Here is a 27,448-nt window from a genome sequence, read left to right as displayed (position 1 = left end):
ATTCTGCCGCCATTACCGGCGAGGATCAGAGGCCACGCCCACTTGCAGGCCACGCCCACCCGCCCGAGTATATAAACGCTGCCGACAGCGCGACCTAGCTAGAACTAAGCTACTCCTGAGGCGGAAGCCGGGAGACAACAAACGCACTTTTTAAAACTTATTTCTTGTGTCACTGTTTGATATAAAAACTGTATTTTAAACCTGCGCACTCACCCTTCAGGCTTCTCCTCCTGGGCTAGTAGCACGCTGGAACAGCGAACCTTTCGCTGCAATCGAGGCCGCCAGAAAAAGTCAATTCTGCCGCCATTACCGGCGAGGATCAGAGGCCACGCCCACTTGCAGGCCACGCCCACCCGCCCGAGTATATAAACGCTGCCGACAGCGCGACCTAGCTAGAACTAAGCTACTCCTGAGGCGGAAGCCGGGAGACAACAAACGCACTTTTTAAAACTTATTTCTTGTGTCACTGTTTGATATAAAAACTGTATTTTAAACCTGCGCACTCACCCTTCAGGCTTCTCCTCCTGGGCTAGTAGCACGCTGGAACAGCGAACCTTTCGCTGCAACGAGGCCGCCAGAAAAAGTCAATTCTGCCGCCATTACCGGCGAGGATCAGAGGCCACGCCCACTTGCAGGCCACGCCCATCCTCCCTCTCTACCTCCCTTAAGGATGTGCATTCATCGGACGCGCAGCGGACGGGCGCAGCGGGCGCGCCGTTTGCGCGCCGAAGGCGCGCCTAAGGCAAGCCAGTCTTCGCCCGTCCTCGCCAAGTCATCGCCTCTCGCCACCCCCCCTGGTTCGCCCAGACCTTGTCATCGCATACGCTATGACGGTAAGGAACTTCTACTTCTGAACCCCTACCAAAAATGCCCTAACACCACTGGCATCCTAGGTCTTACGCATTTACAATGCACCCACTGCCACTTCTCCACCAACGCACCCACCAGGGTACGGTGTGACCCCCCTAATACTACAATACCGCCACTAAGGATACTCCAACTAAATTGCAGATCCCTCGTTAAACACCACCCGGAGGTGAACACGCTTCTTCAGGAAGAAAACCCCGACGTTTTATTTCTATGTGAAACATGGCTCCAAGATAGCTTGACCACCATCCCCAACCTATCACTGCCAGAGGAGTTTAATCTGGTCACCGTCAATCGTGATTCACGCGGCGGCGGCATTGCCATCATCTATAAAAAACAACTGACCTGCTCCTTTGTTAAGGAACCTCTTCAAGATTGTGAATGCGCCCAATTTAAAATTAGTGTGACCCCCCAATTCATGTTATCTGGTCTATATATCTATCGCCCTCCAGGCCAGGCCACTAAATTCATTAACGCCCTTCTCGAAACGGCGACAACGCTCACCACTAAGTTCGCCAACTTCACCATCCTAGGTGACCTGAATTTACACTTCGATGCGACGGGTGATAATACCATCATTAATCTTCTTGCCGACCTCTCGGCTCTGCAATTGAATTCCCTTGTCCACACCTCTACCCATATAGCTGGACACACCCTAGATCCGATCTTCTCTAACGTACAAGAGGCAGCAGCAGAAACCCCCATCCCTATGGGATGGACGGATCACCACCTAGTTAAAATGAGTGTCCCGGCACCCCAACGTCAACGCAAAACCGAATCCCTTCAGAGTCTAAAAAGACCTTGGCACAAACTTTCCCCACCCGACCTACATAAAACCCTTGGTGAATTCCAACATGAAGGTAACCAGAATATAGACGCGATCTACTCCTCGTTCACCACCTGGATTAGCAACGGCCTCGACACTCTCATCCCGGCCAGGCCGTCGAAAGGACGCAATACACCCTCCAACCCATGGTTCGACGACACCCTTAGGACTATGCGCAAGGAGTGTAAAAAGGCTGAGCGCATCTGGAGGAAACAATATGCTAACCAGGATAAGGCGGTGTATCTATCCAAGCTCAAGACCTATCACAAGGCTAGTAGATCCTCCCGTGCTTCTTTTTACTCTAACAAAATTAATTCCAATGCGAACCCATCCAAAATCATTTTTAAACTTGTGAAAGAGCTCCAAAGCCCTAGGACGCCCCCCCCAAAAATTTCCTCCCACGAGCAATGTGAACAGCTTGCAACCTATTTCATCGAAAAAATTCAGAAAATTTACGCAACCTTTCCGCAGACTGCTCCTCTCAAGGAAGTTCCCATGACCACGACCCCTAACATCTTACCTCTGTCCCTAATCCCTGCCATCACCGCTGCAGACCTGACCAAACTAGGCAAGAAAGTGGAGTCTGGCTCTCCAGCGGATCCCATGAGCCCTTCCCATTTCATGTCTTCAATGGACTTCTTTTCATCCCCCATGCTGAACATCCTCAACATCTCCTTCGCCACAGGACTCGTACCCATCGCTTGGAAACAAGCATGGGTATCACCGATAATTAAAAAACCCACCCTGGACCCCACCAAGCCAGAAAACTTTCGGCCCATTTCCCTTCTCCCATGGATGTCCAAAATTGCCGAAACCCATGTAAATGAGTCTCTGTCGAAACACCTGGACAATCATGGAATCCTGGACCCTTCCCAAAATGGCTTCCGTGCAGGCCACAGTACGGAGTCTGCCCTACTAGCTACCTCGGAGCGTCTCCGGATGATTCTAGATGCCGGTCATAGTGCTGCGCTGATCCTCCTCGATCTCAGCGCAGCCTTTGACACGGTATCTCATAACATCCTGCTAGAACGTCTGGAGACTACCGGTGTGACTGGCCCGGCACTTGCATGGTTCCGATCCTTTTTCAAGGATAGATCATTCAAGGTGTCTGCCCCTCCTTACCTCTCTAAACCTCACCCCATCGCTCAGGGGGTTCCACAGGGTTCAGCGCTGAGCCCCTCCCTCTTCAACCTATACGTCCAGCCACTCACGGACGTAGCTAGAGAATGGGGGCTCACGCTTGTATCATACGCGGACGACACCCAGTTGGTTGTCACCCTCTCGGAAAGCCCGTCCGCCATGGCATCCAACTTCAAAGAGGGTATGTCTGCTGTGGCTCGCTGGATGACGGACAACTACCTCCAACTCAACGCCGGAAAAACCGAGGTGCTCCTCCTGGGCCGTAACATCAGCCTTTGGAACGAGCACTGGTGGCCGTCATCCTTAGGCAACACCCCACTCCCCAAAAGCTGTGTGAAAAATCTGGGAGTCTGGGTTGATGCCAACCTTAGTTTCCAATCCCACACAAAAAAGGTGGCAGCCACCTGCATAGGCCTTTTAAGGAACCTCAGGCCCATACTTGGGCTCTTCGATGCCAAGGCCCGCCAGCTCATTATCCAGGCCACCATTCTATCACGCCTGGACTACGCTAATGTCCTCCTGTTGGGAGCTAATAAAGCGGAAACAGCCAGATTCCAACGCATTCAAAATGCGGCAGCTAGAACGCTGGTTGGCCTCCCACGGAGGTGCTCAGCCAGAGCCACCATCCGCAAGCTCCACTGGCTACCCGTGGACCACAGAATCCAATTCAAGGCCTTAGTCATGATCTTTAAGATCGTGAAACTGGGAAGCCCCCCTCTGCTCCGAAGCCTTGTCCAACCCTACGCCCCTGGCCGTGCTCTTCGCTCTACCAACCAACTCCTCCTGTCAATCCCTAGGTTTCGACTTTGCCGAACTGGAGGCCGCTCCTTTGGGGTCCTTGGCCCCAAACTGTGGAACGATCTCCCCCTCAGCATTCGCACTATTGACTCCCTCCCTGCTTTTCGCAAAGCAATTAAGACTCATCTCTTCCCTGCTGCCTAGTTACCCCTCCCCCTCCACCTCAGATTAGTTTGTCTGTTCTTAGCGCCGGGACACCCCTTTGCCGGGGTAGCTGTTGCGCTCTACCAAATCAATCAAATCAAATCAAATCAAATAAGATGGCACTGGCGGATCCACACTCTGTGTGTATTGTGTGTCTGCCAACTTCACACAATCCTGACCGGTGCCCCCACTGCCAGAAATTTTCCAGGCGCACTCTGCGCGATAGAGAGCGCATGCCCAGCTGGAGAAGGAAAGAAGCCGTCGTGAAGGCGACCATTCATCCTTAAAACCACACTCTTCAGCTAGACGACCTCAAACGGCAACATACCACCTCTCCTGACCCCAGGAAGACCATGGTTCCAGGAGATTCGACGTCGAAGGTACTGTCTAAAAAACCCAGGACGACTTCTGCGTCGATTTCATCTCGACGTCTAGGTTCTCTGCCGCATCCAAGTAAGTCGGCATCGAGGCACAGCCCTTCGGGCTCGAAGGCTGTTAGTCCAAAGAGATCCGGACAGTCGACATCAAGGCTTCCGTGGACGTCGAGACACACTCCGCCGCACTCGAGGGGGTCAGCGTCGAGAGCTGCGACGACGTACATCTCGCCGCGAGGGGGTCGATCGACGTCAAGGCATTCGACGTCGAAGATCAACCCCAACTCGACGTCATGGAAGATCGACGTCTAACACACCGGACCGCCAGCGTAGGTCGACGCCAAAGTTGCCAACTCGGCGGCCAAAGTCGATGCCGAAGTCACCAATTCGACGGCGAAGGTCGACGTCTAAGTCACCAGCTCGACGACGAAGGTCTCCGCAACGCCGTAGGCGATCAGCGTCGAGACCACCGTCTAGGGCGGAGCGGCATTCCCAACAATCGGCACCGATGGTGACACAAACATCATCGACGTCGAGACGTTGGACGTTGTAGGATAGAACTGCAGTTTCCACGGAAAGGATTAGATCTAGATCTTCAGGAGATCGCTTATCATCTCCAGGTCTACATATCGTGCAGATCTCTCCGGAGAAATCATTTAAGGCACCAGAGAAGTTTGGACTTTCACCTCGCTGGTTTGAGAATGCGGGTACAGGTGACTGCAGAAGTCCGGGCTCGGACTATTCTCGCACGTACTCTCCCTCCATGATTTCTCTGCGTAGACCAAAGTCACCTTCTCCACGCCGGTCACGATCCAGGGATCGGCTTTCCTCTCACAGAAGGCCAAGATCTCCTTCTAAACACAGATCACGGTCCAGGGCTCATCACAGTGACCGTCCCCACAAGAGGCGACGCACTAGATCACCCACCTGGTCTTCCTCCACAAGGTCCTCGGTCCAGGACTATTCTCTGAACTTTTCCTCTATACCTCCATCACGAGTGTCTCCTATTGATGACATCGCTACTTTCTCTGACGTCCTGGGTAGAGGTGCGCAGAAATTGAACATAACGCTGCACACCCCTCTGGCTCCCACATCAATTATATTTGATACGTTACATCACCGTTCAGCACCCAGACCTATGCTGCCATTGGTGCCAGGACTGTTTGAGCCAGCTATGGCCACATTTCTCACTCCTGCTACGGTGGACTCTGTGCCTTCAAGAATCGCTAAGAAATATAAGGCTCCTGCCGAGGATCCCTTATTTTTAAGAGCGGACCCGCCAGCGTACTCAGTTATTCTGGCGGCTGCCATGAAGTCCCATTCTGCGTCTGTCCTCTTCTGTCCCCCCAGAGAAAGACAGTAAGCAAATGGATTTGTATGGCAGGAAGATGTGCAACACTTCTGCTTCATACATGAAGGTGGCTAGTGCTTCAGCCCTTCTGGGACGTTATGATCGTTCACTTTGGGATTCCCTCTCCAGATTTGCTGAAAAACTGCCAAGGGAAGACTGACAGGATTTCAATGAAATTCTCCTTGAAGGTGGGCTTGTAGCAATCAGATCATAAGTGCGGCTGCGGATGCTTCGGACCTCGCCGCACATGGCTACTCTCATGGCGTTTGCTCTCGGCGCTCAGCCTGGCTGCGTCTAAAGGGCCTCAAGCCCGATGCTCAAAAGAAAATTCTTAATTTGCCTTTTAACGGGTCATCCTTGTTTGGGGCTCGCGCTGATTACCAAATGAACAAGATGAAAGCAGAGATGGACACCGTTAAAGCTGTTGGGCTGGAAAAGCGCAAGGAATATCTGAAGCGCTTTTGTCAGGGCGACAAGCGCGCTTTTCATCAGCGCGTTCAAACACCCCAATGGTCCTCTCAGAACCAGCAGAGGCCCCAGTTCCAACAAAGGGGTCGTGGCAGAGGGAGAGGGAACGCAAAGCAACAGTCCTCCACCAAGCAGCCCTCCAAGCAGTGAGATCTTACTTCCTCCGCGCCCGTTCGCCACTCCGGTAGGAGGAAGTATCAGTTTTCACCTGGAAGAGTGGGAAGCTATCACAAGAGAATGATGGGTGCTGAATATTGTACAGCATGGCTACTTGCTGAGGTTCAAGTCTCCCCCTCGGCAAGTATCCCCACGGAGGCAGCACCATCCTCAAATTCAAAATCGGCTTTTACTGGACGAAGTAGCTACTCTCCTCTCCAAGAACGCCATAGAGGAAGTACCTCCCCTGCAAAGAAATCAAGGAGTATACTCCCGGTATTTTCTAGTTCAAAAACTAGGAGAGTCAAAGAGTACAGACCCATTCTCGACCTGCGTCTGCTCAACGGATTTGTCAAGAAGGAAAAGTTCAGAATGCTAGCCCTGCACCAAATCTTCCCGCATCTTCACCAGGGAGACTGGATGTGTGCCATCAACCTACAGGATGTCTATTTCCATATTCCTGTCTCAGTGAAACACCAAAAATTCCTCCGGTTTCAGATCTCTCGTCAGCACTACCAGTACAGAGTTCTGCCGTTTGGCCTCAAATCCGCCCCACGGACATTCTCCAAGTGTATGGCGGTGTTAGCTGCCTTCCTCCGCAAACGGAAGATATTAGTCTATCCCTATCTAGACGACTGGCTCCTGAAGAGTTCCACTCCTGTTCGACTCCAGAGCCATCTCTCGTTCTGCCTCAATCTGCTACAGTCGCTGGGATTACAAGTCAACTACAAAAAGTCGGTCCTCAATCCCACTCAGCGGATTCACTACCTGGGCGCCTCTCTGGACTCCGCAAAGGCAAGCGTGTGTCCTTCGGAGGAGAGGTTACTATCCATGCTTCAGAAATGCCACACACTTCCCCGCACTGCATTCCCCACAGCCAGGCAAGTGTCGTCACTTCTGGGGTCGATGACTTCGTGCATTTACATTGTACCCAATGCACGTCTTCACATGCGTCCTCTACAACAAGAGCTAGAGGATCAGTGGTCGCAGAGGTCCGGTCGCTGGGAAGATCTGATCTCTCTTCACCAAGCCGCCAAAGACTCCATCAGATGGTGGATGAAACGCTCCCATATGCTTCACGGCGTCCCCTCCCATCAGACGCCTCCGACACAGACAGTGGTCACAGATGCCTCCATGCAGGGCTGGGCTGCTCATATGGACCAGCTTCAGGTACAAGGTCTCTGGTCCAATACCGAAAAGAGTTATCACATAGACTGCTCGTAGCTCCAAGAAGTTTATCTGGCTCTCAAATCCCTGTATCCATCTCTCCAAACCAGCCACGTTCAGATTCAGACAGACAACACAACTATGTTCTATCTGAACAAGCAAGGAGGCACCAGATCACGAGTCCTATCTCTGGAAGCTCAGTCCATTTGGTGATGGCTACTGGCGAGAGGCCTTTCGATCATTGCTGTTAACCTGCCAGGGACCCTGAACGTGCAGGCAGACGGCCTCAGCAGAGACTTCGTCGAAGCGCACGACTGAGTGCTCAACGAAGACTTCGCCCAAGAGATCTTCCGGCAGTGGGGAGTACCGGACATCGACCTTTTCGCAGACGCGGCAAAAAAAAAAAATGCCCCGTCTTCGCCTCCAGGTTCCCCCAACAGGGATCTCAGGGGAACGCACTTTTGATCAGCTGGTCGCAGACATTGCTGTATGCTTTTCCTCCTCTCCCTCTCATCCCAGCGGTGATACAGAAATTCTACAGGACCAGAACGCGGATGGTTCTTATAGCTCCGGAGTGGCCTCGCCAATGGCGGTACACGGATCTACTCCAGCTGTCAGAGGTGCCACACCGGAGATTGCCTTGCCTGCCGAGCTTACTGACCAAGAACCAGGGGAGAATGTTCCATCCCAACCTCCCCTCTCTCCGCTTGACGGCATGGCTCCTGAACTCATCCAGTACGGACATTTAGATCTTCCGGCGGACTGTGATCATTCTTCGAGAAGCAAAAAGGCCCTCCACTAGGAAGTCTTATGCCTTCAAGTGGAAGAGGTTCTACATTTGGTGTAGAGATAACGCCCTTGATCCAATCCAGGGTCAAGAACAGGTTATTCTCCCCTACTTATTACACTTAGCAAAGTCTGGTTTGAAGTATACATCTATCAGTCTACTTAGCTGCTATCACAGCTTATAGAAAATCTCCTACCCAGGCCTCATTCTTCCAGATGCCGGTAGTCCAAGATTTCCTAGATGGGCTTAAAGTATTTCCACCAGTGAGGTCTCCTTCCCCTCCCTGGGAACTCAACATTGTTCTCTCTAAGTTGATGGGAGCTCCTTTCGAACCTATTCATAAGGCATCCTTGCAGCATCTGACCTGGAAGGCTGCCTTCTTAGTAGCCATCACTTCTGCCCGCAGGCTAAGTGAAATTCAGGCCCTCTGCTGCTGCAAGGAACCTTACACTGTGTTCCATACCAATAGAGTGGTGCTACGTACTCATCCGAGCTTCCTGCCCAAGGTGGTCTCGGATTTCCACAATAATCAGGTTATCACGCTGCCCACTTTTTTTCCTCAGCCAACCACTCTCCCGGAAAGAGCTTTACATGCTCTAGACCTCCGGAGGGTATTGAAATTTTATCTTGCTAAAACCCTTTCACTTAGAAATTCTGACAGGCTCTTTGTCAATTACGGTCCAACAAATACCGGGCTGGCTGCCTCCAAGAGGTCTATTTCTAGATGGATTGTTTCATGTAAAGCCTTGTCTTATCAACTGTCTCGCAAGGTTCTACAGGTTAGACCAAGAGCACACTCTACTAGAGGGAAAGCGTCTACTGTAGCTCTCCTTCGCAACGTTCCCATGTCTGAAATTTGCAAAGTGGCTACATGGCGCTCCATACATACCTTTACACGCCATTATTGCCTAGATTCAGACGCACAGGCAGACGCCCAGGTGGGGCTGGCCTCTTTGAGGAATTTGTTTGCGTAACTGCTATGCTAATGTGATGTTAATGCATGTTCTAGATGCTATATTGCTCGTCCGCGAGACTTTGGGTATGGGCTTGCTACTCTAGTCATAATTATGACTATTGATGAGTATCCCCTGGATGAGAAGGATTAGTTACTTACCTGTAATCCTAGTTCTCATCCATGGGTATACTCATCAAAGTCATAAGCGACCCACCCACCTCCCAGGACGAGCATTTCTCCTCAAGTTATTGTTTATTGATTGCAGATCTACTCAGGTGCGAGTGCACAGTCAAAAAGAACTGACCTAACGGTCACCTGTGTGCATCATGGGAGCAGGGGGGTCTCCTGCCGGTCTTAAAGGCACGGTCCCCCTACTCTAATGCCTTAAAGGCAAGGTGTCATTTTCTGTTTTCTTGATACTCTACTGCAGCCTACAGGCAAATGCCTGCAATTACAAGTTTGCTTTATGGCAATAAAGCATTGTGTGACAATTGGCTTAGTGCTTCATTTTTTCCTTATGGGTTAGGGGGTACTACAATGCAAACCTATGTAATTTCAGCATTGCCATGTTTGAAACATTTTAGGCTGCATGTATATGTTTTCACATATGCATATATATGTATAAATATGTATTTTCTATATGCTCCGGGATCCCGCACGTGGGCGGGGATTATTCATAGATTATGACTGAGTATACCCCTGTTTGAGAACTAGGATTACAGGTAAGTAACTAATCCTTACCTCAAATCCATCTCTAAAGATAATGCATTATTTAAGACCAATGAAGTGGCAGCATGGTGAATGGTGGGCATTGATGCCCTTCAGTAGTGTGCTTGGCTTCGGCTCTGTATGGTTGAATGCAATGGGAGAAGATTGGTCGTTTGGGTTCGCTGCGGCTCGCTGGTGTTGGATTGCGGTCTGCCTCGTACTAAAGGATGGTGTTGTGGTCTCTACCCCAGACAACTTTATTGACTACCTATGTGATAGCAAATGTATGGAGCACCTACTTAATGTGATGCTCTGATCCTCTTGGTTCGTTTCTTGCACAGGTCAAAACCCCTCTGGATTGCTGACTTTTCTTCCCAGTTGCGATTCAAAATTAATGATAGATGTGGGTTTGACTAAAGTTGCTTGTGCATGAAATCTGGACTTCTCAAAAAGCAGTGGGTGTGTGTAACGTTTAGGTTGCTAGCTTAAAAACCTGCCTAAGTCTGTAGTCCTAGATCATTATTGCGTGGGCTAGGATTTATTAAAGGAAATAAAGTTGCTGTTGGTTTGATGCCATGTTGTCAGATGTACACCCCTGTAGTGACCACTGCATTTAGCGCCTTGTAGTATCTGTGTCAGGCTAAACAAGAAGGCCAAGCTTTGAAGTGCTCAACTTAGTGCATGAGTTCCTTGATATCCAGGCCTGACAGTCCACAGTGCAGCATCTGTACTAAATTTGCATGTTCAGTTCTGGTTATCTCTGTAAACCATAACTAATAAAATTATTTTGTATAAAGATTCCTTCTTGTGTATTACCTATAAAATACACTTTTATGGCTCTTTGGCTTCTAGTCTTGCTATGTTGAGGTTGGAAATTAACGGTTTTTTTTTTCTCCTTCTCACAGTCCATCTCGCAGCCCACTCAGGTTACTTTGATTTCTGCACCCAGCAACGTGGAGGGTCAAGGAGTTCATGACCTTCCTATGTCAATTCTGGCTTCTCCTACAACTGAGCACCCCACTGCTACTGTTACAATTGCAGATTCCGGGCATGGAGACCAGCCAGGCACTGTAACCCTTGTATGTTCTAATCCACCCTGTGAGACCCATGAAACCGGCACCACCAACACTGCTACCACATCAGTAGTTGCCAATCTAGGAAACCTAGTGCAGCAGCAGGGAATGATCCAATTTGTCTGTGCCAACCCGCCTTTTGATACTCAGACTGGCACGCTTGTGACTCAGCAGAATGGCACTGTAGTCCGTGTGTGCTCTAATCCTCCGTGTGAGACGCATGAAACACACACTACTAACACGCCCACAGTAGCTAGTTCACTTCTAAACTCTGGCCAGACTGGCACAGTGCAGCGCGTTTGCTCCAATCCTCCTTGTGAGACGCATGAGACAAACACAACTCCCACTGCCACAACTGCAACTGCTAACATGGGTACTGGACAGTCTGCTACTCTTCAGCAAGGGTGTTCTAATCCTCCGTGTGAGACACATGAGACTAACACGACCCACACGCCAACCACTGCAAGGTCAAACATGGGCAATCTACCATCTGAGAACATACAGAGAACAAATACAAACCCACCATGCGAAACCCACCAGACTAGCTCCACTAGTACAACTATGACCGCTTCTGCTAGTAGCAGCATGAGCCAGTCCAGCAATCCGACACAGCTTGCTCATGCTGTCGCAGGAATCAGTGACGACAAAGATGCAAAGGCAGTGTGCACTAGTCCAATATCAGAGACTTTAAAAACTAAAACGACACACACACCGACCACTGCAAAGTCTAACATCGGTACAGGACTGTCTGAAAACATTCGGCTTGGTGAGCACCCTCCCTGTGAGACACATCAAACGAACTCCACCAGTACCACAATGAGTGTGTCTGCTGATGGTGAGGAGTCCTCTGAACTGCCTGAGACTCACACAAGCAATGTTAAGCCAGCCTGTTCCGACCCTCCATGTGAAACACGTGAGACCACCACGACCCAAACAACTACCACAGTGAAGTCCACCACTGGCACAGGTATGCCTGAGGATGTGCAGAGGCCGTGTCACACTCTTAAGACTAGTTCCACTGACACAACCATGACTGCTACAGCAGGAACAGACAAGGGACAATCTGGTCCACTTCAGCAGGTATGCTCCAATCCTCCGTGTGAAACCCATGAGACCCATACCACCAACACTTCGACCACAGCAACTTCTAACATCAGTGCAGAGCCGCCTGGAACAGGTCAGCCTGGAGCCGTTCAGCAAGTCTGCTCCAATCCTCCCTGTGAGACCCACGAGACTCAAACTACCAACACCTCCACCACAGCAACATCTAGCATTGGAGGTGATCCACCACAGCCACCTGCTACCCTGCAGCCACGTGTGTGTTCTAATCCGCCTTGTGAAACACACGAGACAGGCACTACGCAAACATCCACCACTGTGACATCAAACATGGTGGTAAACCAAGGTGAGTCCTAGTCTTTGTATAGCACATGAACAAAATCTCAGTGGAAGGTACTTTTAAAGGGATGCATTAGAATTGTGAATAACCTGCTAGGTTCAGTAATGTGCCTTTGAAAGGGGTGTGATAGTTCAGAGCTAAATATTTTTGCACAGCTTTGTGTGGCTAAGCTAGGCATTTGACATTTAGGTTTACAGTGTTCGGATTTTATACTACATTAATTTTTGTGAGCGATTTTAGAATTCCTCCAGTAAATGAGAATTACTCCTGTATTGGAACTTTCTTAGATTCACATGCTTGATCATTCCCTGTCGTCGAGATGGGAGTCCCTTGGTATATCAAAACAGCAATACAAAGTTTGCATAAACTAGAAAAACTGGCCTAGACCCATTTCAGTTTTGTATCATATTCATATCTTTTTGTAAATGACCAAATCTAGGCTTTAGCCACAACACCCTACCCTCTAGAACACTCCTGAGAGAACTTCAGATCTTCAGCTTTTCTACCGCACGTTGTGCTAAGGAGTCACCACTGAGCTCTGCTCAGTTTTTTTTCTTGATCTACTCTTGCAAGGTTTTACTAGCGTTTTCTTCAGAGTTCTGATTATTTGGTTTCTTTAATCTACATTCCTGATGTCTGATGAGGAGATGAAGGGTCTTTTGCAGTTAACTCCGGAAGTCACATCACCTAGTAAGGTGACTCCTTAGATTCCTTTACGTCTCCTGGAGGAACAGGGCTCGGATGAAGAAGATGGCCCCTTTGGTTACCCCTGAAGTCTATCGGAGTTGCATGTAAAATGCCAAGAAGATGACTTCGAGGAAGGCTATGAGGAAGAATCACTATTGCATGCCTCCTCAGGACTACCACCACCAGCAGTATTAGGAGGAGAAGGTTTGTATGCCATCCTTGTTGCTTTCTGATCTGTAGTTCATGCTTTCGGACTATAGGAAAATGTTCGAGGCATGTGGGCTGCTGAATTCATATCTGTGCATAGATCGCCGCCTAGTGTTGGGTCCGGATGTTTGCACGTTGTTGTCCTGGAAGAGTCTTCGAAGTATCCTGAGATAGGTGACGCCTCCCCTGGACCACAGTGCGCATGGGCATCCTCCCCATCCTTAGATTGTTTTTTTCCGCCATTGGGTTCGGATGTGCTTATCTTAGCTCAAGTTAGGAAAACTTCATTTAAGGCCAAAAGGCCTTTAGTTTTTGTCGGTACTGTTCCCGCTCGGTATCGACAGCTTTCTTACTTAGTTTAGAAACTTCTTCTTCCAGTTTTTCGGATCCGTTTAATCCGACCATCGACCTTACATCGACGATGGAATCGAGGACCCCATTCAAGCGGTGTCCTGTATGCCACGCCAAATATCCACACATCGATGTCCACCCGGTGTGCAACAAATGCCTCTCGCCGGATCACGACGAATCGACATGTATGGCCTGTGCCCGATTCCGATCCAAGAAGACTCTCCGGAATCGACCGGCAGCGAGATTAGAAGCGCAACAATCGGCCCCGGCCAACATCTTCAGCACAGAGGACGAAGATGTTGAAAGCGTGGAAGAAATGCACTCCAGCCCCGCTTCCGAACACGATTCCCGATCGGAAGACGCCGATGAAGCGCTTTTTCACAGGGAAGAAGCCGACGACGAGGTAGGAGACTACGATGAGTCCTTTGGGGCCGAAGAAGATAGCTCTGAAGAGCAGGGCCTACCCGTAGAAACTGAGGCTATCAAAGTGCGTCATTCCACGGCTCCGGTCAAGGGATCGCCTCCGGGCCTTACCCAAGATCAATCCCACAGTTCTTCGGCCCCGCCTTCAGGCCCGGCCTCGAACACCCAGCAAGAGCCATTATTACCGAAATAGACTGGTTTCCCTTCAACGAAACCAATCGTCGCACCAGTTCCACAGAAACAGAAAGTGAAACTAGCAGTGGTCGGCTCGAAGACCTCCACTCCTTCGAAGCCAGCACAGTCCATCGGCTCCGAACGCACTAAACGGGATTTCGGCGCCGAACTCGCTGCAGCGGATGTCGGTACCGACCCGAAAAAGAAGGCCGTCGGTCCCACAAGAGTGCCTCGGCCCCCGGCACCGAAGCAGTCGGCCCCGACCACCAAAGTTAAGATGGCCGCTCCATCGGAGTCCACTTCGAAGGCAGCGACACGGGTCAGGTCATCGACTCCGTCGACCGCTACTACCTCTCCTCGAATCGATGAGCCTGTGGCTCCGAAGCAGTCGACGCCTACCTCTACGGAACCACTCGGCACCAAAGAACCTTCGGCGTTCTCGGTGCGACAAGTTGCGGCGTCATTGCAACGCATCAAAGAACATGCAGCCCTCCAGTCCACGTCAGGCCCCGACCCGAAAAAGGCTCCAAAGGCACCTTCGGCACCAACCAACATCACTTTTGGTTTGCCGCCGTCCACGGCACCGAAGATGCTCGAGATCTGAACACGTGTCCGCCAGACAAGGTCCCCATCTACTGGACACTCTCCTACTGAGCCTTCACCGTCCCAATAGATCGACACCGGCAGACTCGTGCTCCGAAAACGGAAGGTCACGCCAGAGCAGGCCTTGGACTCCTACAGAATCCCTCTGAAGCAGAAACTGCCAGCAGTTGGAACCGGTTCTATACGAACGCCTGCATACGTCCTATCCGGATCCCCAGTCCTTTTCTCCAACGCCCTCCGACACAGACGCCATGGAGGATTACATAGGTGATGATACCACCTACCCTAGGGATATAGATCCTGAGGAGCAGCAGGACCCAGATCAAGCTTGGGATGACCCTGCAGACCTGGGTGCCGCAACAGATACCCAGGACATGCAGCTTTACGGCACAAAAACATCTCCCACAGAGGACACTGCTGCCTTCAATGCCCTCATAGAACGTGCTGCAGCCAATCATGGAATGCAACTCCACTCTGACACAGTTGAGGACGACTTCTTGGTGGACACTTTCGCCTCCTCTGAGAGGACTGTCAAAACTTTGCCCATGTTGAAAGGTGTTCTCAAGCCAGCAAAGGACATTTTCAAGGAAACAACCAGGGCACGGGTGCTGAACCCCAGGATTGAAAAAAAATACAAACCTGCGCCCGGGGACCCTATGTACATTAGAGGTCAGTTACCTCTGGACTCCATGGTGGTTGCTAACGCTCGCAAACGAGCACACTCGCAAACAGGTGATGCTCCTCCCCCAGACAAGGAGTCCAAAGTGCTGGAGACCTCAGGCAAGAGGATTGCAGCTCAAGCAGCAAACATCTGGCGCATTGCCAATACACAGGCCCTCCTGGCTCGCTACGATCGTTCACACTACGACACGCTAGAGTCACTACTCCAACATCTGCCAGACGAATACAAAGAGGCAGCGGAGCTCCTCATCAGAGAGGGACAACTTCTTACAAACGCATCCATTAAGTGCGCGCTAGATGCTGCCGACACAGCTGCGAGGGCAATAAACACCAGCGTCATGTTACGCCGACACGCTTGGTTAAGAATCTCCGGATTCAAACCAGAGATTCAAAACAACATCCTAAATCAGCCAGTCAACCCAGGCTACTTATTCGGACCAGAAGTTGACACCACCTTAGAAAAGATAAAAAAGGACACTGACACTGCAAAGTCAATGGGGGCTCGCAGACATTTCGTAGTGGCTCCTTTCGTCGCCCCGGGAATAGGGGAGCAGCTAGAGGACAGGGGTCACAGCAGCCATACAGTAAAGGGGGCACACAGAGTACCTACGATAAAAACAGAGGTGGATATCGTGGCTCCAGCACCAAGGGCAGAGGACGCGGTTATGGCAACACCAGATCCTCACCCAAGAACAAACCGTGACGCCCTCTCTCTTCCCCCCGACCACATAACACCTGTCGGGGGGAGACTCCAGCGGTTCCTGTCCACGTGGAAAGCCATCACCACGGACAGGTGGGTCAGGGATATTATCCAGCACGGTTACTGTCTCGAATTAACCTCCACTTGTGAGAAAGTGCCATCTTTCTTGCATGGTATGCCCCCACTTTTTGCTAAATTGCTGAATGTACTTCGATTGAATGTACCCTGGGTTCCTGCCAATCAGGTGCCCAGGGCCTATGTTCCTTCCTTAAACCACACAAACTCCAAATTGGCAAACCCTAGCCACATGTCAGCCCCTAGTAAATGGTACCCTAGGTACCCAGGGCCTTGTGGCCAGGGAAGGCCTCTAAGGGCTGCAGCACTCATTGTGCCACCCTCAGAGGCCCTGTACCCTTACACACACACTGCCCTTGCAGGCTGAGTGTCTGGGTGCAGGACAAAACAAAGAGTCGACATGGCACACATCACTGTGTACCATGCCCATCACCTACACTGCCAAGGCATATGTCAGCCACCCCTCTAGCTGGGTGCATTATGCCTATGGTGTGGGCACAGGAGCAGGAGCCCTGTGCCCCTACAGTACCCGGGTCCATTCCTGGGCACTGTAAGTGCAGTGCTGTCATTTAAGAATACATGGTGCTGAGAGCTTGTCAAACACGAGCTCCACAGCACCATATTGGCAACACTGAAGCCTGGGAAGTTTGGTATCAAACTTCTCAGCACATTGAACCCACACTGATGCCAGTGTAGGATTTAATGTACTAAGCACCCCAGAGGGCATCTTAGAGATGCCCCCTTACAGCTAACTTACAATCCACGTCTGCTCTGAGGCTGCCCAGGCTGCCACACAGCAGACACGTTGCTGGACCCCTGGGTGGGAGAGCCCCTGCTCTCCCGGGCCTGCAACAATGCACATCCTGGGTGAGGTGAGAAATCTCCTCCTCCAGGATGAGCAAAGGGAAGCTTCAAAGGCAGGCCGCCATTTGGAGTTTCCCCAGGCCACTGCAACCCCCCACTCTGGCGGGAAACTTGACCGGAAACCCCATACAAGGACAGGGGATGTGCCAGCCTGCCCACCCCACCCCTCAGGTGGGGGAGGCGAGGTGAAGCACATCTCCGGGCTCTCGCCATCTTGAAGATGGGAGGCCCTACCCTATCAGGATTAGGCTACTGCCCCCCTCCCACAGGAGAGAGGCAGGATAGGGGGTGTACCCACCCCAGGACAAGGACCCATTGGTCCCTGGCCTTCACCTACCTGTAACGCCCCTAAATCTAGTATTTAGGGGCACCCTGAACCTTCCTTCCTCAGATTCCAGATAGAAAATTACAAGAAGAGCAAGAAGAACAAAGACCTGCCCTGCAGCTGCTAAAAAGAGAAGACACCAATTACTTTTGGCTCTAAGCCCCTGGGACTCCCATGAGTAGAGGCTCTACTCAAGAAACCTATTTTTAACCCCTGGCAGCAGCCCGGAACCGCGGACCCAACACACTCTGCACCAGCCAATCCTGGCCAGTGCCGGAGTGGACAAAGACCCTGAGGACGACCCCACGGCGACTGTGACCCAGAGTCCGGCACCCAAGGACCCCCCTCGACATCCCGGAGGAAGCCTGCAGCCTCAGAACCAAGTGCCACCCCAACCGCGATCAACCAGAGGGTAAGATTCCCGACGTCAAAAGGCACCCCTGCACCCGGCGCCCTGCAGCCCCCTGTGCCCAATCCCGGGGTACCCACCCAACCTACAACTACCCAACTTACCTCTCGAAGTGGTGGTGGCACCTGAAACATCCTCGTCCCCGAGCCTGCAGCCTTTTTCCAAACCGGAACATTCCCATTGATTTCCATTGAGCGCCCGAAGGCTCAAAAGCACCCTGCACCCAGCCGCCCGAGTGGCCCTGGCAGTGCCCTCTACACTAACCTACTTCCCCACTTGCCCTGAGTGACTAGGAGCCCAGCTCCCACAGCCGCGTGGCTTGCCAGACAGCAGCCACCAACCAAGGCCCACCTATCCCTCATAGGATAACATTGGGCCTAACTCTCTCTGCACCCGGCCGTTCTGAAACCGCTGAGGGTGAACCAACTGTACCTACCTAACACTGGGGGACCCCTGAGTCCATGCCCGGGATTTCAACTCTGCCAGTCGAGTACTTACCCTTAAACCGCTAACTTCATTTTCCTCATAGGGTAACTTTGACTGGCTTTTTCTTCAAAAATCTTCTAAGTGTGAACTTTTCAAAACTGCAAAAATTCACCAAAAATCAGCCAAGTGACAAAAACGAATTTACTCACCTGCTCCTAGGTGAGCTCCTAGTGCTGGATCTTGGTGCCCAGCCCTGACCCTGAAAAGTGTTCACAACTATACTTACCCTTAACTCATTTTTCTCCCATAGGAAACCATTGTCTGCTTTTCTGTGAAATTTCTTCTAAGGGTCTATTTTTGCAAATTTGAAATATTCTTTTAAAATCGTACCATTTCTGCAAACGAAATTACTTACCTGCTTTTGATAAGGACCCCAGTCCTGGGTCTAGGTACCCAGTCCTGGATTACTAAAGTAACGATAAAGTACTCTACCTGCAATTTGAATTTCTTGCCATAGAGATCCATTGAATGTTTTCTTTGAAATATTTTCTAAGTGCTAACTTTTGAAATAGCTAAATATTATTTAAAAATCATTACAGTTATTAAGTCGACTTTCATCACTTGATTCTGAATACTGACCCAAGGCTGGTTCTAGGAGCCAGACCTGGAATTCCAAAAGTAATCTGAAAAGTAATTTATTACAAATAACCTGAATTTACCATTGAGCTCAATGCATTGTTATGTTTAGGAAATAGGATTGTTTTTTGCAACCAACTGTGACTGTTTACACAAATTTATTGCTTAAGACAAAAGTATTTATATCCAACCTCTCATGCTGAGAAAGTATATTTTTACCCCCTTTGTGGTTCTAAAAATAAAACCTGCATATTTTTTATATATATAAACCATTGGCCTAGAGTTCAGTTATTGAGTGTGCGAAACCAATTGCTGACTGAGTGTGTACAATAAATGCTTTACACTGTCCTCTGGTACTGCCTTACTGCTCGACCAAGCTACCACTTTTGAGAGTAAGGTCATACCTAACTTTGACCTCTATCAGCCTCTGGGGGACTGTGGACTCTGTACACCCTGTACCTATTAGGGAACAGTATATACAGAGCCACTTTCTCACACCACTCCACCCACAATACCGCCAAAGCACCGTCCTATGTCCGCAGAGCACTTAGCATTATTGCAAAAGGAAGTGCTAAGTATGCTGCAAAAAGGTGCAATAGAGGTCGTGCCCGTCAACCAGCAGGGGACAGGGTTGTACTCCCTGTACTTCCTAATCCCAAAAAAGGACGGGTCGCTCAGACCTATTCTAGACCTCAGACCCCTCAACCACTACATTCTGTCAGAGCATTTTCATATGCTCACCCTACAGCAGGTTCTCCCGCTGCTCAGCCAGGGAGACTTCCTAGCCACACTAGACCTCAAAGATGCGTACTTCCACATACCCATCCACCCATCACACAGGAAATATCTCAGGTTCACTATTCAGGGACAGCACTGTCAATTCAAAGTCCTCCGCTTCGGCGTAACAACAGCACCCAGGGTTTTTACCAAGTGCCTAGCTACAGTGGCTGCACATCTACGGCGACGACACATTCACGTCTACCCTTACCTGGACGACTGGCTTGTTCAGGCAAAGTCAGCCCAGCAATGTGCCAGCCACATGTCCCTCACCATTCACCTTCTTCACAGTCTGGGATTCTCACTAAATTACCCAAAATCACATCTACAACCCGCACACGTACAACAGTACCTGGGCGCGACCATAGACACTCTGGCAGCCACAGCTCAGCCAAATTTAGTGAGGATCAACAGCATGCAACTGCTGATCACAAAGTTCAAACCGCAACACTCCCTTCCTGTGAGAGTGTTCATGCAGTTGATAGGCATGATGGCCTCCTGCATTTTCATAGTCCCGCACGCGAGACTACATATGCGCCCGCTTCAGGAGTGCTTAGCACGTCAATGGAATCAGGCTCACGGGCAATTTAAAGACCTAGTGTTGGTGAGCGGTCGGGCATACAACTCTCTGCATTGGTGGAATCTACAAAACCTTTGCAAGGGCTGACCGTTCCAAGAGCCTGTTCCACAAATAATGCTGACGGCGGACGCGTCTCTCCAGGGATGGGGAGCTCATGTACTCAATTACACAGTGCAGGGACTATGGACAACACAGCAAAAGAAGATGCACATCAACCTTCTGGAACTGATGGCAATCTTCCTGGCAATGAAGGCATTCAGAGTACACTTGTGCAACAAAGTCGTGTTGATCCGGACGGACAACATGACTGCCATGTACTACATACAGAAGCAGGGAGGAACACACTCTCCACAGTTGTCTCATCTGGCTCAGAGCATGTGGAAGTGGGCCATTCAGAGGAACATATTCCTCATGGCGGAACACCTCCCGGGCAAGGACAACCAGATGGCGGATCTGCTCTGCAGACACAGCCACCAGATGCACGAGTGGGAGCTACACCCATCAGTACTCCAACCGTACTTCCAACAGTGGGGTCATCCAGAGATAGACCTATTCGCCACAAACAAACGCAAAATGCCAAAGCTTTGCCGCCAGGTTCCCACATCCACAATCGCAGGGCAATGCGATATGGATGAACTGGTCCGGTAGATTTGCGTACGCTTTTCCCCCAGCGCCATTAATACCGCTGGTGGCACGCAAACTGCGACAGCACTCACTGACACTCATCCTAGTTAATCCAACATGGGCGCGCCAGCCATGGTACACCACTTTTCTGGAACTTTCCGTGGTGCCGCATCAAAGGAGTGCAGGTTGTATCCGCAGCCTAACGCAGAGCCATGGCGAAAATCAGCACCCAGATCCGCAACAGCTGAACCTGGCAATCTGGCTCCTGAAGTCTTAGTTTGGCTACCTAAACCTGCCACCTGACTGTATGGAGTTCATCAAGGAGGCCAGGAGACCCACTACCAGAGCTTGCTATGCAGCTAAATGGAAGAGGTTTGTCATTTACTGCACCCACAATGACATCAACCCGCTAGACGCATCCATTCAAAACGTAATCTGTTACCTCTTACACCTATACCGATGCAATCTGGCATACACCTCAATACGCATCCATTTAACCGCAATAGCAGCCTATCTCCAGAACAGGCAGCACCTCTCTTTATTCAGAGTGCCTGCCATCAAAGCTTTCTTGGAGGGACTTAAACGAGTAATTCCCCCAAGACACCCACCAGCACCAGTGTGGAACCTCAACTTGGTCCTCACCAGACTAATGGGTCCACCCTTCGAACCTCTCCACTCATGTGAGATTCAATTCCTCACCTGGAAAGTAGCTTTCCTAGTAGCAATCACTTCGTTAAGAAGAGTTAGTGAACTCCAGGCACTAACCATTCAAGAGCCATTCATATAGGTTCACGCTAACAGGGTCGTACTGCGTACCAACCCCAAATTCATGCCTGAAGTAATATCGCAGTTCCACATGAATCAAACTATTGAACTGCCTGTTTTCTTTCAGAATCCACAAAATGTCGCTGAAAGAATGCTCCATACACTAGATGTAAAAAGGGCCCTCATGTACTATATTGACGGAACTAAAGACTTTAGGAAGACAAAACAACTTTTCGTTGCCTTTTCTCCACAACACAAAGGCAACGCCATCTCCAAAGCAGGTATAGCCAGATGGATCGTTGAATGTATTCAAATTTGCTATCAAAAGGCTAAACGCACATTAACGATTTCCCCACGAGCCCACTCAACACGTAAGTTAGGGGCATCCATGGCTTTCCTGGGAAACATTCCTTTACAGGAAATATGTAGAGCAGCCACATGGTCCACTATACATACATTTACCAAACACTACTGTGTAGATGTACACTCAAAACAGCAGGCAGCTGTAGGACAGGCTGTTCTCAAAACTCTTTTTCAGACGGCTGCAGCTGGCACTGGTAGCCGCCGCTAATAGGAGGTACTGCTATGTATTCTATGCACAGATATGAATTCAGCAGCCCACATGCCTCGAACTGAATATGCTACTTACCAGTATGCATCTGTTCTTGGCATGTAGGGCTGCTGACATTCATATCGCCCACCCTCCTCCCCGGCGCCTGTAGCAGCTGCAGCTCTCAGAATTACTGTATCGCATGGTCATCACTTCCTGTATCTACTCCATCACTGCCACAATGGCGAAAAACAATCTAAGGATGGAGAGGATGCCCATGCGCACTGTGGTCCAGGGGAGGAGTCACCTATCTCAGGATACTTCGAAGACTCTTCCAGGACAACAACATGCAAACATCCGGACCCAACACTAGGCGGCGATCTATGCACAGATATGAATGTCAGCAGCCCTACATGCCAAGAACAGATGCATACTGGTAAGTAGCATATTCAATCTCACTTGCCTTCTGCTCTCCGGAACGTGCTTTGTTGCCTTCTAAACATTCAGTTCCTTCCACCCCACAATTAATGGCGACGTTACACAGTGACTGCTCCGCCATCAACACCGCCTCCTGACCAGCACCCTGTCACCTCAGATGACCAGGAGAAGAGGGAGCTTTCAGATCAATACAGGCAATGGAACGACTATCTTATTCTCACTCCGTCTTCACCCTCACCAGTTCCTATAGATTCTCCACCTGAGGACATCGGTAGTTTTCATAATCTACTAGAAAGAGGAGCCAAAAGATTCAATTTGTCAATGCCAACTTCCCAAACGGAGTGTTTTCATTTACTTTAAAGAACCCTTTAGGAAGTCAGTGCGAGCCATTCCCTTTGTTGTTTACATATGGGAGGAGGGCCTTAAGGTCATAAACCCCAGCCACAGTGATTCCTGTTCTTCCTAGATTGGAAAAGAAATATAAAGCCCCTGAGGATAGTCTGTCAAATTTGCTTGTATGGACAAGTGCTGGGGTGCTTACCTGAAAGCGGCATTCGGTGCTTAGTGGACCCCGCAGTAATCTGCTCTGCATATAAATATTTAGGAGTGAGGGAGGATTAGATTGGCTTTAAAAGGATTTTTTTTTTTTGTACTCTACCTTAGCTGCCCACCCGCCCCCTCTCCCGCGATGCTCCCTCCTTTTCACCTGGTCCCACTAGATCGCTTCTCAAATTTAGATTATGGCTGATGACACATCTGTCAAATTCTATAAGTGGATGGGAGGGTGAGGGTGTCGGGTGGGGGGGGGGGATGGTGCATGCCTCTGCAGCTTGCATGCACTGGTGCAGTGAAAACTACAAAGTCAACATGGCACACTGCCTCGGTGCCATGCAAACCAGCACTGCGTAAGGTATAGGTAAGCCACCCCTCTAGCAAACCTTACAAGCCCCAAGGCAGGATGCACTATATCTACAGTGTTGGCCCCTACAATATTCAAGTCTGTTCCTTTATATTGTAAGTGCCAGGGAAGCCATAAAGAAAATATGGGCTGGAAACTTGACTATTAGAGTTCATCAGCACCATGGTGGCTTCACTGAACCCAGAAGTGGTTGTTACCAAACAACTCCTCTTAATAATGTACCTCGGACACCTACCAACCCTGGTGTGGATTTTGACTGGCTTTAGGCAGTTTGCCACCAACAGACATTTTTCTGGACCTCTAGGTTGAGAGCCTCTGCTCTCTTTGGCCAGAAATGAAGCACATTCTGGGGCAATCCCAAGATCCTCCTCACCCAGGATGTGCACTGTGCTCGAGAGGGAAGCTTCAACTGCCTGCTGCCGCCTTTGTTATGGGACCACAACCTCTGCTGGTAGCAGCAGATCGCAACCCACGGTTCAAACCCCTGCTTTTGGGTGGGAGAACCGGTGGTAAAACTTAGTAAGAATAGTAATTGCCCACTTTGCCAGCTCCACCTGTCAGGCGCTGGAGGTGAAGTAAATCACGTTTTCAGTGCTCACCATCTAGAAGATGGTGCGTTATCCAATCAGGGCTAAGGTTATGCTACCCTCCTACAGGACACCCCAGCTAAGGAACCCATTGATCCCTACTGGTTACTCCCCTGTTACGCCCCTAAATCTACTGTTTAAGTGGCTGCCCCGGACCCAGAAATCAGATCTAAGAAGCCTGGACACTGAAGCGCCGCACCAGCACAAGAGAAGTACCAGTGACTGACTCTGCGCCAGCCTTGCCGGCCTGTCTGTTGCCTTTCACCTCTGACGACTTGTCCTACAGGCCCAGGGACCTCCAAAACCCTTGAAGGACTGCCTGCCTTAGATGAAGACTCTAAATCTCCTGTGGACAGCAGATCTGCCCAGAAGAGACGATCTACAAAGAAAATAACTCTTCTCTGAGGAACCTCGCGCTCTCCTCAGGATCCACCTCTACACCGAACACCCACAGGCAGTCAAAACGGCCCACTGGTCCTGTGAAGGTCCCCTAGCGCGTTGAGCGTGAGTCCACCAGGAGCTGAACCCTGCCAGACTCCCCCCGCAAGGTCTGCAGCCTCAATTCGAAGACTCTCCATTACTGCGACCTGCCCAGTAAGCTGTTTTCAGACGCCCAAGAGGACACCTGCACCTGAAGCCCCTAGGCCTTTGGCATCCTGTCACTGTGTCCCTACATCCCCTAGCATCTCTACTTACTTGGGCAGCTGTGGGTTTCCTTCATCTGACCTCCTGGCCGGGGCCTGGAGCCTTTCTTCAACCTCTGTCTCCCGCATTGAATTGCATTGGGTGCCAGATGCTGTGCGGACACTCTGCACCTGGCCGCTGCTGTGCTGCTCAGTGTAAGTTTGGTGCTGTCTTGTGTCCCCCTTATACTAACCTTAACTCCAGGAAATCGATCCGGGACACTGCTTCCCTCACCTGTGAGCTGCACATCTTCGAGAATCCCAGTCTCCATTGATTAACACTGACCCCTGCACCCGGTTGCCCCTGTGCCGCTGGTGGTGCAGTTTTGATGCCATTCTAAACCTTGCCTGGTGTTTTCCTGAAACCCTGAAGACTGGAACTGTAAGTCGTGTACTTACCTTTAAAAAACAAACAAACAAAAACTGCATTCTTTTCCTTTATAGCTTAACATTGCACTTTGTAAAGTGTTAAGTATTTTTCCTGAAAAACGTATGTTCGAGGCATATGAGCTGCAGATTACACACTTGTGCATAGATCGCCATCTGGTGTTGGGTACGGATGTTTGCAGTTTGTTTTTCCTCTTGGAAAGTCTTTGGAAGTCACGAGTATGGTGACTCCTCCCTTGGATCGTATTGCGCATGCTCAGATTGTTAGGTCTCGCCTGACCCAGCGCATGCGCTGGTCTGGCGAGACTTATTGAGAGGGCTCCAAAAGGTGCTACCAGGCCAGCCTAGAGCTACAGTTCATGTGCGCGGGCCCGCGCGCCGCGCTTTACCGCGATTACTTTCACTTTCGCGGCCGCTTTGCATAGCCAATAGGTCTCGCTTTTGGGACCTTATAAGTATTTAGTTATGCAACTGTTGCATGGCTAAACACTTATAAGGTCCCAAAGGCGAGACCTATTGGCTATGCCAATGCTTGTTTTTTTCCCGCCACCGGGCTCGGATGTGTTCGAGGCATGTGGGCTGCTGAATTCATATCTGTGCATAGATCGCCGCCTAGTGTTGGGTCCGGATGTTTGCACGTTGTTGTCCTGGAAGAGTCTTCGAAGTATCCTGGGATAGGTGACTCCTCCCCTGGACTACAGTGCGCATGGGCATCCTCTCCATCCTCAGATTGTTTTTTTCCGCCATTGGGTTCGGATGTGCTATCTTGACTCCTTTAGTTCGCGTCGGTACTGTTCTCGATCGGTATCGATAGTATCTTTGTTAGTTTACTAACTTCCAGAACAAACTTTCGCATCTTACCCGACCGTCGATTCGACATCAACGATGGAATCTAGGACACCATTCAAGAGGTGTCCGGTATGCAATGCGAAATACCCTCACGTCGACGTCCATCCGGTGTGCAACAAATGCCTTTCACCGGATCACGACGAATCTACATGCATGGCCTGTGCCAGATTTCGATTCAAGAAGACTCTACGGAATCGACGAGCGGCGAGACTCGAGGCGCAGCAAGCGGCACCGGCCCCGGCCGACACCTTCAACGCCGAGACCGAAGATGTCGAAGAAGTGGAGAACCTACCCTCCAGTCCCGCTTCCGAACATGACTCCGGATCGGAAGACGTCGACGAAACACTCTTTCGCAGAGCTTAAGACGACACCGAGGTAGGAGACTTGTGAGAAAGTGGCTCTGTATATACTGTCCCCTAATAGGTACAGGGTGTACAGAGTCCACAGTCCCCCAGAGGCTGATAGAGGTCAAAGTTAGGTATGACCTTACTCTCAAAAGTGGTAGCTTGGTCGAGCAGTAAGGCAGTACCAGAGGACAGTGTAAAGCATTTATTGTACACACTCAGTCAGCAAATGGTTTCACACACTCAATAACTGAACTCTAGGCCAATGATTTGTATATATAAAATATATGCTTGTTTTATTTTTAGAACCACAAAGGGGGTAAAAATATACTTTCTCAGAATGAGAGGTTGAATATAAATACTTTTGTTTCAAGCAATAAATTTGTGTAAACAGTCACAGTTGGTTGCAATAAACAATCCTATTTCCTAAACATAACAATGCATTGAGCTCAATGGTAAATTCAGGTTATTTGTAATAAATTACTTTTCAGATTACTTTTGGAATTCCAGGTCTGGATCCTAGAACCAGCCTGGGGTCAGTATTCAGAATCAAGTGATGAAAGTCGACTTAATAACTGTAATGATTTTTAAATAATATTTAGCTATTTTAAAAGTTAGCACTTAGAAAATATTTCACAGAAAACATTCAATGGATCTCTATGGCAAGAAATTCAAATTGCAGGTAGAGTACTTTATCGTTACTTTAGTAATCCAGGACTGGGTGCCTAGACCCAGGACTGGGGTCCTTATCAAAAACAGGTAAGTAATTTCGTTTGCAGAAATGGTACGATTTTAAAAGAATATTTCAAATTTGCAAAAATAGACACTTAGAAGAAATTTCACAGAAAAGCAGACAATGGTTTCCTATGGGAGAAAAATGAGTTAGAGGTAAGTATAGTTGTGAGTACTTTTCAGGGTCAGGGCTGGGCACCAAGATCCAGCACTGGGAGCTCACCCAGGAACAGGTGAGTAAATTCGTTTTTGTCACTTGGCTGATTTTTGGTGAATTTTTACGGTTTTGAAAAGTTCACACTTAGAAGATTTTTGAAGAAAAAGCCAGTCAATGTTACCCTATGAGGAAAATGAAGTTAGCGGTTTAAGGGTAAGTACTCGACTGGCAGAGTTGAAATTCCGGGCATAGACTCAGGGGTCCCCCAGTGTCAGGTAGGTA

At 49.8% G+C, this 27,448-nt stretch overlaps 1 protein-coding gene across 1 annotated transcript in view; it reads left to right on the top strand.

Moving 5' to 3' along the window:
- The window catches only part of HCFC1 (host cell factor C1), a 272,045-nt gene that overhangs the window by 147,087 nt on the left and 97,510 nt on the right, over positions 1-27,448 (top strand). Inside the window, exon 17 of the mRNA XM_085629740.1 lies at positions 10,647-12,219. Coding sequence (XP_085485866.1) covers positions 10,647-12,219 — 1,573 coding nt within the window. The remainder of the gene's footprint in view (positions 1-10,646; positions 12,220-27,448) is intronic.

The sequence above is a fragment of the Triturus cristatus genome, chromosome 10 (assembly GCF_964204655.1).
Source record: "Triturus cristatus chromosome 10, aTriCri1.1, whole genome shotgun sequence".
Taxonomy (NCBI): domain Eukaryota; kingdom Metazoa; phylum Chordata; class Amphibia; order Caudata; family Salamandridae; genus Triturus; species Triturus cristatus.
Note: the sequence above shows the minus strand (reverse complement) of the source record. Positions and strands in the feature narration are given on the sequence as shown.